Source organism: Mustela lutreola, chromosome 9 (genome assembly GCF_030435805.1).
Source record: "Mustela lutreola isolate mMusLut2 chromosome 9, mMusLut2.pri, whole genome shotgun sequence".
In the NCBI taxonomy this organism is placed as follows: Eukaryota; Metazoa; Chordata; class Mammalia; order Carnivora; family Mustelidae; genus Mustela; species Mustela lutreola.
The window spans coordinates 5374481-5392658 of record NC_081298.1 but is presented as its reverse complement, the minus strand read 5'-3'; the positions used below and the strand labels follow the sequence as shown (position 1 = coordinate 5392658).

The window sequence follows — 18178 nt, the reverse complement described above, 5'->3', positions numbered from 1 at the left end:
ACCTCACCTTCCAACTCTGAGCCCCCAGAACCCTGCGAGAGCCCATTTCCATGGTTTTAAGCCACACACCTCGTGGGACTTTGTGAGCACAGCCCCGGAAAACCAGTCCTCTCCTCAGCCACCAATGTCCCCAGAGACCAGCTCCAAAGCCAGCGCCTGCCGTGGGTGCTCAGCAGGGGGGTGGGCGAAACACATCTCTGGGCTCACACGTCTCTCTCCAAGTGCAGCGGCCTCGGACCCCCACAAAGGAGGTCCTGTGCCTGTCACACCAGGCTTGCCCGTTTCAGGGACCGATGGGTGGCGACGCCCCTCATGGGAAGCGGCCGCATCCCAGGCAACCCTGGGGACACTGCAGTGGCCAGGGAGGGCAAAGGCCTTCCTGTCCGGCATCTCAGGAAACTCGGAGAAGAGCGGCCCAGGTGACACCAGCCAACCCTTGCATTCTCTTCAGCCAAACCCACTCGGAGCAGCCATTCCTGAGGTGAAGCCTCTTGCGGGACGCTCCTGAGGCAGGTGTGGGGAGCCTGCCGGGAGGGGCGGGGAGGGAGTGCGGCTCGGCGTTGGCACAAGCAGCCGATCGGGCGCTGGTGACAAATGGCCGGTGGTACCTGCGTCCTCGCCAGCCTTCAGGAGAAAAGTCAAACATGTTTTTGTTCAGGAGTCCTGGGGGGTCTGTCAGAGTCCAGAGCAAACCAACGGGTGTCACGCCCCAAAACGAACTCCATCCTTCTTCCTATATTCGGTCTGAGGGGCAGGGCACCGATGTCGGGGCTCACTGGGGGGCCGGAGTGCCTATCGTAGGATTCGGAGGTGCCTCCCAAGACCGCTTGCCGCCTCCCCCGCAGCACACCCTCCTTCTGGTACCCTCCTTCCAGGAGCGTCTGCTGGCCTCCCTGTAGGGCGAGTGGGGCCGTGCACACAAGCCGGGGCCCTCAGTGCAGACTTGGTCCCGCCCATCAGACTGACAAAGACCAAAACAGCTCGATCAGAGATGATGTTGTGAGCACACAGGAGATCGGCCTCCCCCTGGCTTGTTGCTATAAACGGACACAACCTCCGAGGACAGCCGTCCAGTAAAATCGAACTGTTACCGACGTGTGCACCCTCGGACCCCACGGTTCTATCTCCGGGGCTGTAGCTGGCGGACACGCGCCGGTGTGAAATAATGTTGTCCACAAAAATAACACGCCTCCCACCTGTCACACGGGTGGAGAACCTCAAGGAACAGGGAGCAGAGGCGTCCTGGGGGGTGGGCCCCGGGGCCCAGAGCCGGGATGGAGTCTTCCTGGCCACTGTAGCTGCTGTTCTCTTGTCCATGTGACAACGTGACGGTCTTACCTACGCAAAAGTGTCTTTTCAAAAGAACTACTTTTTGTACACCCAGGTACAAGTCTTAATTTGGCCACTGTCTCCCTGGGTGGCAGCAGGCAGATGATTCACCCTCGGCTTTCAGCTCCTAACGCTCCCCGCATCCAGGAGCGGCGCCCCACAGGGCTGCGGGAATACAAACCAGGTAACAAATGCAAAACAATGGAAACCCTTAGAAAGAGAGGCTTGGTTGTCTTAGTCTTGTCTTAGTCTTTAAGATGACCCGTGAAGGAGGTGGTGACGTCTCCTCTGTCCCCAGAGTGGTAACAGGTCCCCGTTCCCACTGCAAATGCTGGGACTGTCCATCAGGAGGCGCCCACAGCAACTTCCCGCCATGCCTTACTGGGGAATGGCATCCAGCCATGACAGGAGTCCACTAGCCTGAGCCCCACTGAGGCAGGGAGGGGGGCGGGGGGGGGGGGTCACAGTCACCTCCGGAAGGACCGATATGCTCACTCCATACTCTGGCCCATCTCTGAGCCTCCTGACCTCTTAGGAGACCTCGAAACCAAAGGGTCTCCAGACAGTCAAGTCTTCCAACCCAAGATCTGGGTTCCTAACCTCGCGATTCTTAGAAGGCCGAGTTCTCTCTCTGCCTGTTTATTTCTGGGTTAGAGTTTTGATCCCATTTTCTTACGGATCGCCGCCTTCACTGGTTGTCTGAGGTCATGTGCTGGGCTTCACGGTGCAGTGTAGGGCCTGGCACATGGTTGGCAGCCCGGGACATACATGGCCCGACCGCCCCGGCCCCAGCCCAGCCACCACTCCCTCCCTCCTCTGCCGCTGAGGGCAGCTCAGCACCCCTCCCCGGCACCAGTCCCAGCACCCACCTGCCCAAGTGCTCCTGCAGCACCTGGTAAACGCTGATCCGGAACGTCTCGTTGTCAAAGCGCTCCCGAATGTAGTCCTTGTAGATCCGGAATTCGGCTGCGGTCACAGCCTCCCCTTCCGGGATCTTGGAAAGATCAAACCGGAACTCCCGATGGTGGTAGCGTGGATAGAAGAACTCCTTGTCATGCTCCACTGGAGGGAGGAAGCACACGCCACACCAAGGGCTCATTAGTTCCCGGCTCTCACTCTCCCACCGCAGAGTCCAAGCCCACCCACGGCTGGACCCTCCTGGTGTTCACCGCCCCTTCTACGCTGCCCCGCGGAAGCCTGGAGACACACAGCCTTGGCCCTGTGGTCCCCTTGAACGAGAGCAGTGACTCAGCATCAACCCTCTGGGAAGAGTGGGGCACCGACCAAGCCATCCCAGAGGCCCTGGACACACTCTGGTTCATGGGCCTGGGTTCAAATCCAGGGTCAGCCACTAACTGGCAGGCCTGCACAAGACCTGCTAATCTCTCTAGACCTCCATTTCCTTATCCAAAAATGAGGATCATTATCCTGCATGGGTTGTTGGGAGAGCTAAGAAACCTAACACCGGCAGCTTAGCCTCTGGGAGGGCTTGACAACGGTGAGCTATGACGCGTGTAGACAGACCTCACTCTGCTTGTCATGGGGTCCCTGAGGCCCAATGGTGTTCAGCCCCAGCAGCAGGTGGGAATCACCATGGGGGCTGTGGGAAAACGCTGATGCCCTGTCTCAGTGGTGTGCTGGTCAATGTTGAGGAATTGGGTCTCTGGGACCTTATCGGTCGTGTCTGTTAGTTTCCATTTTGGCCGATTTCAAGCTCCCGAAGCGAAATCACTGAAGATGGGGGGTGGGAGGCTGACATGGGGGGCTGGGCTGTGCTCATCCCACTCTGAGCCAACTGACTCAGTATCTTTGGGGAGGGGGCCCAAAAACCCGTACTTCTTAAAGCACCCCAGATGTTTCTAACAACCGCCAGAGTTTCCAACCACGGCCTTAGACTAAAAGCAGAAAAAGCAGTGAACAGCAAGGTCGGGCGTGTGGCTTTTTAAAATGACTTCAGGAGGGACGCCTGGGTGGCGCAGTGGGTTAAGCCGCTGCCTTCGGCTCAGGTCATGATCTCAGAGTCCTGGGATCGAGCCCCGCATCGGGCTCTCTGCTCAGCAGGGAGCCTGCTTCCTCCTCTCTCTCTGCCTGCCTCTCTGCCTGCTTATGATCTCTCTGTCAAATAAATGAATAAAATCTTTAAAAAATAAAAATAAATAAAATAAAATGACTTCAGGATAAAACAAGGCAAAGGCCTCAACTCTTCTCCTTCATACTGACAGTGAGACTAGACTGAGAGATTATGCCCATTTCATCGATAATAAATGTTAAATGGATGTAAGCCCCAAAAGAGTGTTTTTGGAAGGGGCCTGTGATTCCCAAGGCTCATGTATCCTTTGGTCCAAAACGGAGCAAGGATGAAGCTGGGAATCAAGGGCTGGAAAGATGCAGAAGGGCCAAGTTCAAGCAAGTGTGTCACATCTGCAGATGCCTTTCCTCTCCCGGGAGACACAGCCCCATCTCTGCTTCCTGCCTACGGTGGGGGGACGACCAGGGATACAAGAAATAGAGGAGAAATGTGCCCAGCTCCACCTCTGGCTTCAGCTTCCTAATCCCTAGAGGCTCTCAGGCAGGGTCAGGGCTGCCCAGCTGCAGGCAGGACATGAACACCTTGGAGGAAAACTGTTCCCAACACCGGCAGCCCAACGGCCCTTCCTACAGACCTGCATTTAAAAACAACAACAGAACTGTTTTAAACCTTAATAATAGTTCTAAAAGATACTGGGATGAGGGCTGGGGTTGAGACGGATTATCCTCATCAGGCTGTTTCCTGTTGGGCAGACGGGGCAGGTGAAGTCTTCAAGGCCAGGGAACTCTGGCTAGGCACAGCAGTGACTCTGCCTCTGGGGAGATCTTGGGAAGTGACCTCCCGTCTTCAGCTGCTGGAATCTTGGGCCATACGTGGAGAGCTGGCCACAGGAATGACCTCTCCAGAAAACATCCTGTGGTCACTGAAGACTGCACGTGTCCTCCTCACTTGCTCTGTCCTTGACCCCCCACCCGGAGCACGTGCCTCCTGACCCAGCCTCAGGGAAAGGCTAAGTTGGGGGACAAAGAATGCTGATGGGGGCGTCCCCAGCTTTGATTTATGCAGAAAGCGGGTAGGGTAAGGGTCTTTGTGGCAGCCTCTAGGAAGTGCAGCCCATGGTGGGGGTCAGCTGAGCCCAGGAGGGGACCTCTGAATGAGGGAGCAGAGCAAAGCGCCCTGCGTTGGTCACTGTGTTAATGCCCGGGGCCAGGCCTCTGTCCTCCTTCTCACGCCATCTTCAGGTCACCCTAAGAGGCAAGCGCAATGCCACGTTGGTAGGGGACGTACCTAAGAGCCAAGAGGGACTGACTGCCCTGCCCGGGGCCAGAGCGGGACCTCAAACCCAGACCCCGCCAAATCTTAGCCACGCCTCTCAGTGGCCACACCTCCGGCTCTGCTAGGGCAGCTCTTAAGCCTGTGGTCAGAACTTTCTCGTTGCTACTCAGCGTACATACGAAGTGCACGCAAAATGCGTGTGTGTGCTTCTGTGTGTGTTGCCGCGAGTGTCCCGACGGGGCCTCCTCCCAGACCAAGAAACAGAATGTCGTCAGCTCCCCTTTCCTCTCCCCCAACTTCTCAAATCTCAGGTTGGTTTTGCTCGTTTCAGAATATCACAAACGGGAAATAACACTGTACATATTCTTTTGTCCGTGGCCTCTTTGATTCAACAGTGTTTGTGTGGTCCATCTGTGTGCCTGGGGACAGCCACCCAGCCCTGATGCCATGCAATAGTCCCCGCGTGGATTTCACCACGATACACATGTCCATTCTGCAGTCTGTGAGCATTCGGGTCGTTTCCAATTCGGGGCTCTCAGAGCAGGGCATTCTGGTACCCATGCGCCCCGTATCTGGTGAATGTGGGGAGGCATGGGCGAAAGTGGAATTGTGTGTGCTCCCCATCAGTCGTATTGCCGAGCCGTTCACCCCAACTATCGCCCTGGGAGCTCTTTCAGAGGATGTCAGGAGGAATGGTGGAGAAACACAAGTTCATCCTGTTAGGGAGATGGGCCCAGTCTGGGGGCTGTCAAGGGCTTTTTTGCAAGGGCCTGGCTGAAGGCAGTAAGGCAGTCACCCCTGGAGAGCAGCTCCCCGCCAGCGAGCAGTCCGTGCACGAGCCTATGCAGTCCCCCAGCCGGGCCCCCTCACTGAGTGAGCAGCCATGACCACGCCTGAGCTGCCCCCCAGCCCCACAGCACCCGACCTGAGGTCACCGAGGACCATCTCCTAACAAAATGGAAAGGCTGTCTTATGGCCATGATCTTGCCAGTCTTCCAGGTACCAGCATGCAGCACCTGGTTCTTCCTGCCTTCGAAAACCTCATCCTCCTGTGGTTCCTTCCCCTGTGAACAGCTAGCTTTTCCCCCTGACTCTCTGGCCACTCCTCGAACATCCTCTTAGTCCCATTAAAGTCCCCAGGAGCTGTGGAAGAACAGGGGAGCATCCCATGGGCCACCTCCCTCCCTGCAAGCTGACAGGCCACGTAAAGTCTCCATCTGCCTCAGTCCTGGATCCCCAGAGATGGGGGTGCAGAACCCCCCTCTTACAATGAAGAAGGTGAACAACGCAGAAGGACAAAAAGGCATATTCAGGGAGCACTTGCTCTGAATCGGCTCCTGCTCTGAACACTCCCAGCCCGGCGGGGTGGGATTCATCCCCATTTCACGGATGAGGACTCTGAGGTACGGAGAAGCAGGTGACTTGCTCAAGGTCACAAGTTTGGTCCGTCGCTGGGCTCCAAAGCTCACACTCTTGACCTTGACCTTTCTAAAGCCAAGTGCGCTCAGCTCGAATCTGTGTCCCTACCAGCTGTGTGGTCTCAGCCGAGTGATTTAACCTCTGCATGCCTCCCCTCGTCCCAGGATAATGATAGTGGCCCTTTCTCTGCACAGAGTCGGCACTTACGGCAATATAAGTTCATGTCTGCCATTGTCATGGGGCCTCTCAAACAGGGAGGCGAGAGAATGCCATCCACGCAGAAGAAGCCTTATTCGAAGGTGGGTATTCGCATAGTTCGGCTATGACAACTGTATTTGAAAAGTATCACAGTCAGAGGTAACACTAAAGAAATGTTTGAAGGAGCAGGGCATTAACACAGGTGCAACCATTCAAGTCACACCCAGGGAAGAAAGAAAACACTGACACATAATCACAAAAATAAATCTGTAGCAGCAGGTGTATATGTAACTTCTTAAATGTAGAAGATAAAACGTATCTTAACTGTTAAGACAGTTAAGATACCAAGGTTGTAAGGTTTCTTTTGTTAACAAGATATATGCATAGCGTCAGGGTAAATTTCTTGCAAACATCTGCAGGCTCTCCCGGACAGCTTCCTGCAGGCATGGCCTTCATTAATTATTTTAAGACAATGAGCAGTAGGAACCATGTTCACCTTCTGCTCTTCCTGAAACCACATCACCGTGGGTTCTAAAAATAATTTTGTAATCTATCAAAGACAGTCATTTTTTTTTTTAAAGAGCAGTTCATAATTCAAAGTCCAAACCAAATTCCAAATCTCATCCCTCCAAGGCTTCCATTTTTACAGAAGCCACTCCACAGCAGGGAATCCACACCGTTTCGAGCTCAGGGGTCAAGGCAGTTCAACTGTCACCCTTGAAGTAGGTAGAAGAATGTACTTTTAGGGAGAAAATACAGCTTTCCACGTCTTTCTTACATTACCATACCTGATTACCCAGGACTTGGGTTTTTCAATAATTGTCTAGAGTTGGTATCTCCCTTTGTCCATAAAGAGAAGCTTTCCGAAAACAACCCAGACCCTGGGAAACCAGCTTTCTCTGCACCGCCCTGAACATTCCAGCACCCCACCGGCTAAGAGAGCTCACAGGCATTAACGAAGACTTTCATCTTCAAAAGATTAAAAGGGCCCAAATCCCCGAGACCAAAAGATAAGTCCAAAGAAAATGGATTCCGGAAAACACCATCCTGACAGCAACCAGCCCCAAGACTGTCCCCAGAGCCAATTCTAGTGTCATTTTACAAAAGCCTGGGATAATGACCCCAAAGCTGGTTCTGGGAGGGGTCTTTCTGGGCTGGAGGGTGTCCATAAAGGGCAGAGGCAGGTGGGAACCGGAAGCCACCCACTCGGGCGTCCCCTCCCATGACCCCTGGACATGCGAGAGGAGACCTCTGCCTCACGTACAGCCCCAGAGTTCTGCCTCCTCTCAGCATCTGAGCGCCTCCTCCCACTGACATGACACAGAAGGGACAGGCATAGCTCTCACTAAGTTAGCGTCCTCTGAACGAAGGGGTATGATAACCAAATGGATCTTGCCCTGTAGACCTGCCGGGGCAGCACAGATTTAACCAGCACCGAAGCATAGGTATTGAGAATCGTGCTTTGTAGAACTATATTTAACCCTGTAAAATGAGGGCGTATGGGTGCCCCAATATATTTATACTATGTCCATACTAGTCATGCACCCCAGAATACAATAAATTCTTACAAGTGCGAGAAAACAGGCATAGAAGGTATCGTATTTCTTTTGCTCCTGCTGGGCAGGCAAAGAAGCTGCAGGACTAACCACTCGCTGTCATGCCACAAGTAGGTGATGTGACTGTACCACCTCTTTCTCTTAGAAAGCCTCACTGGGGCTCTCTCTGTCACACCACGTGGTCCCAAGGGAGCTACCATCTTGTCCCGTGACCCTTTTATACAGAGCTGAGGCATGGGAGGGAACAAGCCCCAAGCTGGGCCAAACGCGGGATGTTTTTTATTTTCCTCACACCTGCTGCTAAACAGCCCCTGTTTGTCGTCTCTGCCTTGAACTCTAAGGGTGTAAGTTAGGACTGTGGGCCGCCACGTGCCCCTGCTGTGCAGAGGAAGCTGGCCCGTGAGAAGGAAGATGCCAGGCAGTGGGGCACGGACACCAGCCTTGAGGAGGGAAGCCTCTCAGGCTTGATCCTTTGGTGGGGGGATCCCCATCCTTCCTGAAATTTGGGGTTTCAGTTCTTTCAGTCTGTGGGTTACGTGGAACCCCTCAAACAAGTCCCCTTTAAGCTCACTTGGAGTGAGGGTTTGCAACTTGACAGACCGCAACCTACCATTTGCAACCAAAGCTGTTCTGCACAAAATAATCACGAGCCCAGTAATATTCCACACCTGGAAATGGATGGGCGGGGAAACACATCCAGGCGACTGTGGTTACCTCCAAGTGACCATTTGCCAGGAAAGCTGCATTCTTTAGACTTGGATAATTTCCAAACAAAAGATGACTCCACTTTTCATATATATATATATATATATATATATATATATATATATATATATATATATATATAATTTATTTTACAGAGAGAGACACAGCAAGAGAGAGAACACAAGCAGGGGGAGTGGGAAAGGGAGAAGCAGGCTCCCCGCTGAGCAGGGAGCCCGATGCGGGGTTTGATCCCAGGAAGCTGGGACCATGACCTGAGCCGAAGGCAAACACTTAACACCTGAGCCACCCAGGTCATCCCCAAGATGACCCCTTGACCGAGCAGAAAGCAATGACTGACCCCATCATGAACCCCCAGTGCCCGGCACAGCCTGACACACGTAGGGCTCCATAAGGCGACTGGATTGAATATATTACTCTCCATGAAAATTCCTTCTAGCCTTTAAATAACATGCATACAGTAAAGCTACAAACCAAAGCTCGATTAACTATCTCAACACAAACGTACCCAGCACGGGAAACGGTACATTCATTCCTCTGACCGTAGATACCTCTGGGGCCCCTTCTGGACACAAGCCGCTCCTTCCCAAAGGTGACCGCCAGCCCAACACCTGATGCCACAGACTCAGTTCGCCCGCCGAGCGCTTACCCTTCTGTGTCTGTGTCCGGCTGGTTGTCTGTAGTGGTGATCATTCATTTCCGCTGCTGTGTAGAACCCCGTGGCGTGAGTGGGCCAGTCTATTCTCTGATGGGCCTTTGGATAGTTTCGCATTTGGGACTGTTATAAACTGGGCTATGAGGAACATCCTTGCGTGTGCCTCTCGGTGACCACATTTCTATTGGGTAAATACTTTGAAGCAGGAGGTCAGAGGGCAGGAGAGCATGGTCATCTTTAGTATATGCATCTGACCATTTCCACGTCAAGAGTTTAGGGGTAACAGGCAATGGGGCCAAAGGAGACACAGTCTCTAAAGGAACAGTTCATTTTAGTTTATTCTAGCAAACCCCAGTGTATTTGTTTAGGTACGAGGGAGTTCACGGGGAAAGTGTTGAGTGCAGTCATGAAGAAGGTTGGAGGTTGACCAGCCCCAGAGAAAAGGCAGAGGAAATAGACTGGTCCCCAAAAGCTCCAGTTATGAACCCCTTTCATGACGATGAGGCTCTGGGAACCAAGAGAACCAACCAAAGACCATAATATAAACAGAAACTAGAACTGAGCTTTCAAGGACCCTTGACTGCTTAAGATTCCATGTCCCAGATCCTCCCGCCAATCCTGATTTAACTCCAAAATTTCTAATTCAGGCTTCCTTCTTTCTTACATGGATGCAATTCATCCAGAAGGTTCTGGCACATGCCAGAATTCACTGGAGCTGACTGTGACCAAGGCAGCTGTCGGAAGGCAATTTATGGTCCCACAGCTTCAAGAATGTGAACCTTGATGATGACTTTTCATTCATTCAAAGATTTACATGGCAAGATGAAGGAGCTTGAAAAAGTTGGCAGGGGCATGACATAAACTGGGAGCTCTGGAAAATGGACCAGACATACCCAAGTATTCTAACAGGAAAATGTTCTTTCGGGAACACGAGTGCTGACACAGGTCTGCTACAGAAGAGAGGACACCTTCCTAAAGGCAAAGGAAAGGACTATCACGTAAGAGTCTAAAATAACAGATGCTCCCAAGAAAATATCTCCGTGTCTCTTCACACCCTCAAGCCCTTCTTGACCACCCCAGAGAGGTGTGAGAGCCCTCTGTCATCGTGCAGTGGGACAAAGACAGATAAAAGCCCAGTCAGATTGCAGCTTTGGGGACATCTGGATGGCTCAGTCTGGTAAGCATCTGCCTTCAGCTCAGGTCATGATCCTAGGGTCCTGGGATCGAGTCCCATATAGGGCTCTTTGCTCAGCGGGGAGCCTGCTTCTCCTTCTGCCTGCTGCTCCCCCTACTTGTGTGTACTCTTTCTCTCTGGCAAATAAATAAAATCTTTAAAAAAAAGAAAAAAAAGAAAGGATTGCAACTCTGTCAGCTGCCTGACCCCTGAGCTGGCTAATGGCTACTGTTTTTTCTATTTGATTCTTAACTGAGGTACCATATACATAAGACTTACCATCTTCACCATTTTTGTAGTTCAGTCATGTTAAATACATTTACAGCACCGTGCAACCAATATCCAGAACTCTCTTAATCTTGCAAGACTGAAAGATGCATTAAACGAGCCCCCATTCTCCACCCCCAGCCCCTGGCACCCACAGTTCCATTTTCTGTCTCTGAATTCAACTCCTCTAAGGACCTCCCACCAGAGGAATCCTATAGCACTGATCTTTTTGTGTCTGGCTTATTTCCCTGAGCATCCTGTCCTCCAGATTCATCTACACAGGAGCATCTGACATCTGTCAGGATTCCCTCGCTTTTCAAGGCTGAACGGTATTCTGTTGTGTGTACAGACCATGTTTGGTTTATCTGTTAATCTGTCGATGGACACTCAGGTTGCTTCGACCTTTTGGTTACTATAAATAATGCCCCTATGAACACGGGGAGGCAAACATTTCCTTGAAGCCCTGCCTTCAATTCTTTTGGGTCTGTATCTAGAAGTAATTGTCGGTCCATAGGGTAATTCTGTTTTTAATTTGTTGAGGAACTGTCATACTGTTTTCCACAGAGCTGCACTATTTCACAGTCCTCCCCAACGCTACACAAGGGCTCCAATTTCTCCACATCCTCACCAACACGTGCTGACTTGTTATTTTCTGAGATTGGGTTTTGTTTGGAGAGTAGCCACCCGAAAGGGGGTGAGTCACAACTATAAAGGCCCTCTCACTGTCCTGAACATCACATCACATGTGTCACACACGACATCTCACTGATCCTTGTAAAAATCCTACTGAGAGGTAGGCACATGAATCGTGCCCCTTTTGCAGATGGAAACACTGAGGCTCAGAGCCGTAAAATGACTTTCCCACAGCCACACGGCTGGTCTGAATACCCACATGGTCTTCACCACTCCGCCATGCCGACTTGCTCCCTGACACTGGACGCCACTGCAGACGTCATAGCCACGGAGACAATCAGGTAAGGACAACTCTAGAGTATCGGAAGCTCTTGGCACACATGTGAACTCAAGAGTAACCTTAAAAGTTGCACTCGGAGAGTAAAGACTGCATTCGACTCAGGTGCCTCTTCGCTTTGCAAGTTTTGCTCCTGCCCAAGGTCAAAGTCGCCCTGGAGACAGGGTGACAGCTTGAAGACGGCATAGCATGCATCCGTCTCCCCATCCTCTGCCCTCCCTAGCCCCCCACATCGGGGTTGGGGGCAGGGCCCTGCCTGGCGGAGGGCACACAAGCAGCATTGTCTCCCTGCCCCTGGACTGCTGCTTCAACTCTCGAACTTTCCACCAAATACTTGGGCTGCCAACAAGACCACCTGGAGTCCCAGTGCCGGGCGCTCCGAGAGGGTCTTCGCAGACACTGCCTCCTTGTTAGATGGCCAGAGACGCAGGCGCGGAGGCGCGGCCGCTGGCAGGCCCCGCATTTGTCATCGGTGCCGCGGCACAGATGTGGGGTGGGGGTGGGGCAGGGGAATTACTGTACCACAAGATTAAACACTTCATGTCAACATGTGCACAGTATTGCTCGAACAATGTTATCATTGTGAATTGAATGGACCAAAGGGTTTAGGGCATGGGGTGGAGAGAGGGGAAAAAAGATGGGTTTAATTATCTCTAGGGCTGAAGCCAGTTGTTTGCCTAAAAAGACCCAGACGCTGGTAGAGCTCAAAAGAAAAATGAGCTGTAAGCAAATGTCGATCTCTCTGCCATCGACCAAGGACAGCCATTCCTCATTCACAGGCAGCCCATCTCCGCGGACGGAGGAAACCAGCCCCCAGGGATCCCTGGGTCCCAACCCCATCCCCAACTACAAAGGAGGGAAAAGAATGGAAGCTAGGTCCTATTTTCAGCTCAACTAGTAATTCTCAACTAGGGGTGATTTTCTCCTCCCCACCCCCCAAAACCCCACTGAGGGCTATTGGGCAATGCTTGGATTCATTTTTGTTTGCCGGGACTCAGGGGGTGTGTGCTACTGGCGTCTAGTGGGTGGAGGCCGGGGACATTGCTAAACATCCTACAAAGCCCAGGACAGCCCCCCTCCCGCAGAGAATGGTCCAGCCCCACTGTCAGTCATGCCCAGCTGAGAATCCCCGAGCAAACGGACAAACCTCAACAGAGTCTGGGAACCTGGGTTTGGGCCGCATCTGGGCTCTCAGCGAGGTGGGTGGGGTCCCAGTTCTTCCCTCTGTAACAAAGGGATGGATTTCCCTGGTCTTGCCTGAGCTTCCATTACATCATACCATAGAAAGTCGCCCACATTCTACTGATTTTGACCTATCAATGGTTCAGCCTAATACCTCCAAACCGGGATTATACATCCATGCCTCTGGTGTGACAGCCCCGAGCCACATATGTTTACTGGGCACTTGAGAGGCGGCTGGTGTGGCTGGGAGGTGGTTTAAGTGTGCTCTGGTGTTCGATCTAAATCTAAACGGCCACATGGGGCTCGTGGCTCCCACCTTGCACAGCACAGATGCAGAACCTGTCTGTCATGGTAGAAAGTTCTTGGGGAACTTAAAGCAATGCTCTGTGGCATCCCTGTGCTGACTTCTTAAAGCAACAAGATATAGGGAGAGCTTGTCGCAAGCCAGGGTCCAAATACACGTTCTCAGAGGCACAAGGGGAGGGTCCCCTCCCCCCACGCCGCCCACCAAAGTCATCTCCATTGTGAGAAATGCCACAGAAGCAATGAGAATTTAATCCTGGAGCTGTGTGTGAGGCCTGGGCTGGACGCTGGTGGTTCCAAGGCTCTCAGTTCTGTCTGTAAACGGGCATGATGACTGCCCCTGCTCTGGGGGTAGGACCACTGGGAACCTGTCCGTTGGTGAGTGACATCACACGGAATAATCAGCAGACACATCAAGTTCGAGAACACGGGGCAGGGGCTCTGCGGCAGGTCCAGTCCGGCACCCCAGCCCCTTCCCTCTCACTGAGCTGGGCTCAAGTGGATGGCCACAGTCCCACAGGGCCACCGTCCCTTCACAGCCCCTCCCCACCAGCCCATTCCATGTCCCTCCCGAACTTAACTGCTCTGATTATTGTACTGGTTGGCCCGCTAACCTGTCTACGACCTGTCTTCTCGTCTACGTCCTCACCAAGAGTACACAAACTGAGCGAGGGCACAGAACAAAGGCTTCGACCGTGGAGCGGGGCTAGAGTGGGAGGCTGGCTCCAACGCCCGCGGGGGGCTTAGCAACTTACTTCTTTCTCACCTGTAAGACTGGAGGATGGGAATACTTCCTCCGCGGGGTTGCTGGTGGGTCAAAACAGACCAGGGATTTGCAGACCAGTGTGCGCCAGAACCGTCTGGGAGCTCGTTCACACAGAGACCACAGGGCTGATGCCCCGCATTTTTCATTCAGGGGTAGAGCCTAAGAACCGGCATTTCTAACACACTCTCAGGAGATGCTGACAGTCTGGGGACCCCACTTCGAGAAGCCCTGGCACGGGGGCTGTCTGGCTCGCTGGCACACAGGGAGGTCCTGAAAGACAGTAGCTGTCACTGTTTTGTTGCGTTCGCCACTGTTTCATCTGCTGTACCCACTTGCGTGGCCCGTGGCAGAGTCCCAAGTATCTTAGCAAAGAATGTCCAGAAACTTCCCCCATGGGAGCCCTTGCCTCACTCAGCTCAAGAGGCCGTAGAAAGCTGGGGCTCAGGTGGGCCAGGGGGCTTGACGGCTTGGGTTGGAACATGGGCTCTGCCGATCGCCAGCAGGACTCAGGACAAGTTAATCCATCTCTGGGACGCTCAGCATTCCCCTTCTATTAAATGGAGACATGAAGGAGCCTTCGGTTATGAGGCTCCCTGAGAATTCGAGGACACAGAAGGCAGCAATCACGGGGCATGGCGGGGGCAAGGGGGGACCCTGCCCAGAGAAGACCCCAGGAGTGGCTGGCGGCGGCGAGAAGAGCTGCTGCGGGACAGGAGGGTGCTTCTCCAGACCTTCCCCCAGAGCAGTCACAGACGCCTGGGTCAGCTGGGCAGGCACAGCTGGTTTAAGGTATTTTAGAAGCAAATCAAATCAAATGAGAATTTATAATCCTTCCTGAGGTCTGGGCTCCATCAACCCAAACTCATTAGGCCCTGGCTGTGCAGGTGCAGCTAAGGAAGACATTGTTCTGCGTTTCCTTCACGCTGGGCTCCCGTCTCCCTTTCAAAATAAGAGTTTCTCCAAAGCCCTGTACCCGAACCGAAACACCACAGAGCCATGTGCACTCGTTCTGCACACAGGGTGATGTGGGGGGTGTGCAAAGCCTGTCCCGGGGACTGGCAGGGGAGGTTTGCTGGAAAACTCACAATCCTCAAGAGCTGACCCACTTGATATCACATTTTCAAGTTTTAGGGGGTTTTTTTGGTTTTTCCTTTTTTTTTTTTTAAAGATTTTATTTATTTATTTGACAGAGAGCGATCACAAGTAGGCAGAGAGGCAGGCAGAGAGAGAGAGGAGGAAGCAGGCTCCCTGCTGAGAGAGAGTCTGATGCGGGACTCGATCCCAGGACCCTGAGATCATGACCTGAACTGAAGGCAGCAGCTTAACCCACTGAGCCACCCAGGAGCCCCCCCACTTTTTTTTTTGTTTTGTTTTATTTTTAAGTAATCGCTATACTCAACGAGGGCCTCAAACTCATGACTCCAAGATCAAGAGTCACAGGCTCCACGGACCAAGCCAGTCAGATGCCCCGATCTTCGAATTTTCAACAAGCTGAGCTGGGATTCCCAAGCTGAACTACCAAAACATCCTCAAAACCACACTGTTGTCCCCTGAACCCATTTCTGGTAAGGGAAGGAGAATCCATCATCAAAAACCGAAGAATGGCTTGGAAATCTCTGACACGTGGTCAGTAGAGATGCTGACGACTTACAGAGTGAGTCTCTAGCTCACACAAACAGTTCGAAGTGGGATCATCTTACAAATCACTGGAAACGACCAGTAGTGACTTAAGAGAATTCCTGCACAATTCAATGTATATGAAGTTTAAAAACAGACAAGACTAAATCTAGGCCATTAGAAGTTAGGACAGCGGTCACCCTCCGGGAAGACGCCAGGGGTCCTAGGAGCCGATTGTGCTCTGCTTTTGGCTTCGAGCGCCGTTCTATGCCCGTCCTGTTTCCATGTCAATAAACCATGTTCACAGTAAACGTGGGCTGGCTCTGTTCCCCTTCCGTTCAACACAAGAAGTATTTGTCACCATATGCCCTCTATTGTAAGAGCCGTGATTAATGTCATGGCAGCTCTTGGGGGCAAAGCATCTCTATCAATTTTAAGACGTTTGGGTTTCAGAAACACTGATCATCAAAGAAATGGGGGATGATGGGGTGCCTGGGTGGCTCAGTGGGTTAAGCCTCCGCCTTCGGCTCAGATCATGATCTCAGGGTCCCGGGATCGAGTCCCGCATCGGGCTCTCTGCTCAGCAGGGAGTCTGCTCTCCCTCTCTGACTATTTGTGTGCTCTCTCTCAGTCAAAATAATTAATTAATTAATTTTGTTTTTAAAAAAAGGAAAGAAATGGGGGATGATCCCTAGAGCAGAGTTCTGTGGCCTCCTCCTGCCCTCACAAATGACCTGCTGTTTACTAACCTGCTCCACACCCATCTTTTGAGCCCGAGGAGCACTTCAGGATCAAGTTTAAGAGGCAGGGCTCAGAAAGCGGACCTCCAAATTTAAATTCACTTCCTGGTTGTGTATCCTGGACCAGCTACTTCTCTGTGCTCAGTTTCTCTGGTCTATAAAACAGGAAGGATAAGAACGGTCCCCACCTGAAATGGTTTTCATGAAAATTCACTACGTTAATTTAGGTAAAGAGAATGAGGATGTTTGGCCCACAGTAAGCCCCTGACACATGTCACCGACTTAGATTATTATCACGACGGTTAACAAAGCTCTAATTGAATAGTTGATACCATCTCCAACCCCTCTCCGACCCAGCCACAAGGGAGCAGAAGCTGACTCCCAGCTATCTTAGTTATGTAGTGTGACCCACCTTCTAGACCCAACTGATACATGCATGAACATGTGATTCAAGGTGTCGAAGAGTCTCTCCCAGAAATTTTAATTGGGTGAAGTAGGTCAGTCGTGTCATCAAAAACCCAAGTTTCTTCTGTCTCTGGCTCTGCCATTATCTACATGTTGATATTTACATGTTGCCTCATGATCACAAGACAGCTGCCATGACTCCAAACATCACATCTTCACAGAACCACATTCAAGGCAGAAAAAAAAAAGAAGACGAAGAGCACAGAGAGTTCTGTTTGCTCAGCTGTCACTCATCTGGAAGCAAAATATTTTTCAGATGAACCACCTCCTACCCCATTCCTCCCCTAGCAAATTTCCTCTTATGTCTCACTGGTTAGGACAGCATCCTTGTGGCCATTCCAACCTGCTAGGAAAGCTGGGAAAGCAACTGTGTGGCTAGCCAGATAGCTGTAATTACAAGGTGCCGTGGGTGGCCTTCTTTCTGCCAATCAGCAGGGGAGCAGAGGAACCCAGTGGGGCAGAGAGGCAGGAGGTGGCTGTGCAGGGACAGATGAGGGACACAGAGAGAATAACACTTGGACTCTCTACAGACTAGCAAGTTGCCGGCGCATCCTGCCCACAGGTTTGGGGATGCATTGATTTCCTTTTTTTTTTTTTTTTTTTTTTTTTTTTTTTTTCATTGAAGCTAGTTTGAATAGACTTATTTTGCCCCCAACCAAAGAATTCTGTTACCCTCGCTGCCCAAAAGTAATCCCTAAAAATATCTTCTGTCTCCTTTTCCGCCGATCCTCAATTCTGTACCTAAGGATGTATTCAGATCCTCACACCTTAGTCTCTTGCAAACTAGCAGAAACAACCCAGGCACCCAGAGCCCACCTCCTGGAAATAAGTTGTTTCGGGCTCTCAGCGTACACACAGGGTTCCACTAGGACAGGCAGGCCTCCCCATCTCCAGCAGCTCCCCACCCTCGCCTAGCAAACAATGTGACACAGATTCTTCCGATGCCTTGAGTATCTTGATCTATTCGTTCTCTACCCAGAGGGAAACAGGAGCCACCTGTCCCCCAAGCCAAGCTCAGACCAAGCCCAGCCCAGCCTCTGCTTCCTCCCAGGGCACAGTGACTCCTGACCTTCTTAGGTCTTTTCAAATACTTTGGCCCCTTGTCTAAGGAGATCAGGAGGGATGAGCTGATAAAGTTTGTTTTCTGCAAACAATTGGCTGCGGGGTAGAGTCCTCTGAGGACTGAAGCTGTACTGACTTACAGGTTTGAGTTTAAAGAGAAGCTCAAGTGTCTTGGTGAGCTGCAGAGGGTCTGAACTCACGTCAGCACGCCGCACTATTATTTGGAGACCAGAAACCAGCTTAGGGCCCCTCCCTTTCTGTCACATAGAGGAGCAAAATCACACGTGCAAATAACTTCTGTAAATCAAACTATGTAGCACATGGGCAAGAACAACAAAGAGAAACAATTCAAATAATCTGAAAGTGGCTACCCCACAACCACTTCCAACCCACTTTTCCCTCTCCCGCCTCCCATTGTATTGGCCAGAGGCCAGTTTCATACGTTCCC

At 51.9% G+C, this 18178-nt stretch overlaps 1 protein-coding gene across 2 annotated transcripts in view; it reads right to left on the bottom strand.

Annotated features, from left to right (window-relative positions):
* BMP7 (bone morphogenetic protein 7) overlaps positions 1–18178 on the bottom strand; it is an 88121-nt gene that overhangs the window by 53124 nt on the left and 16819 nt on the right. For both annotated transcript variants that reach the window (XM_059133184.1, XM_059133183.1), the window contains exon 2: positions 2199–2391. In XM_059133184.1, the coding sequence (XP_058989167.1) occupies positions 2199–2391 (193 nt within the window). The remainder of the gene's footprint in view (positions 1–2198; positions 2392–18178) is intronic.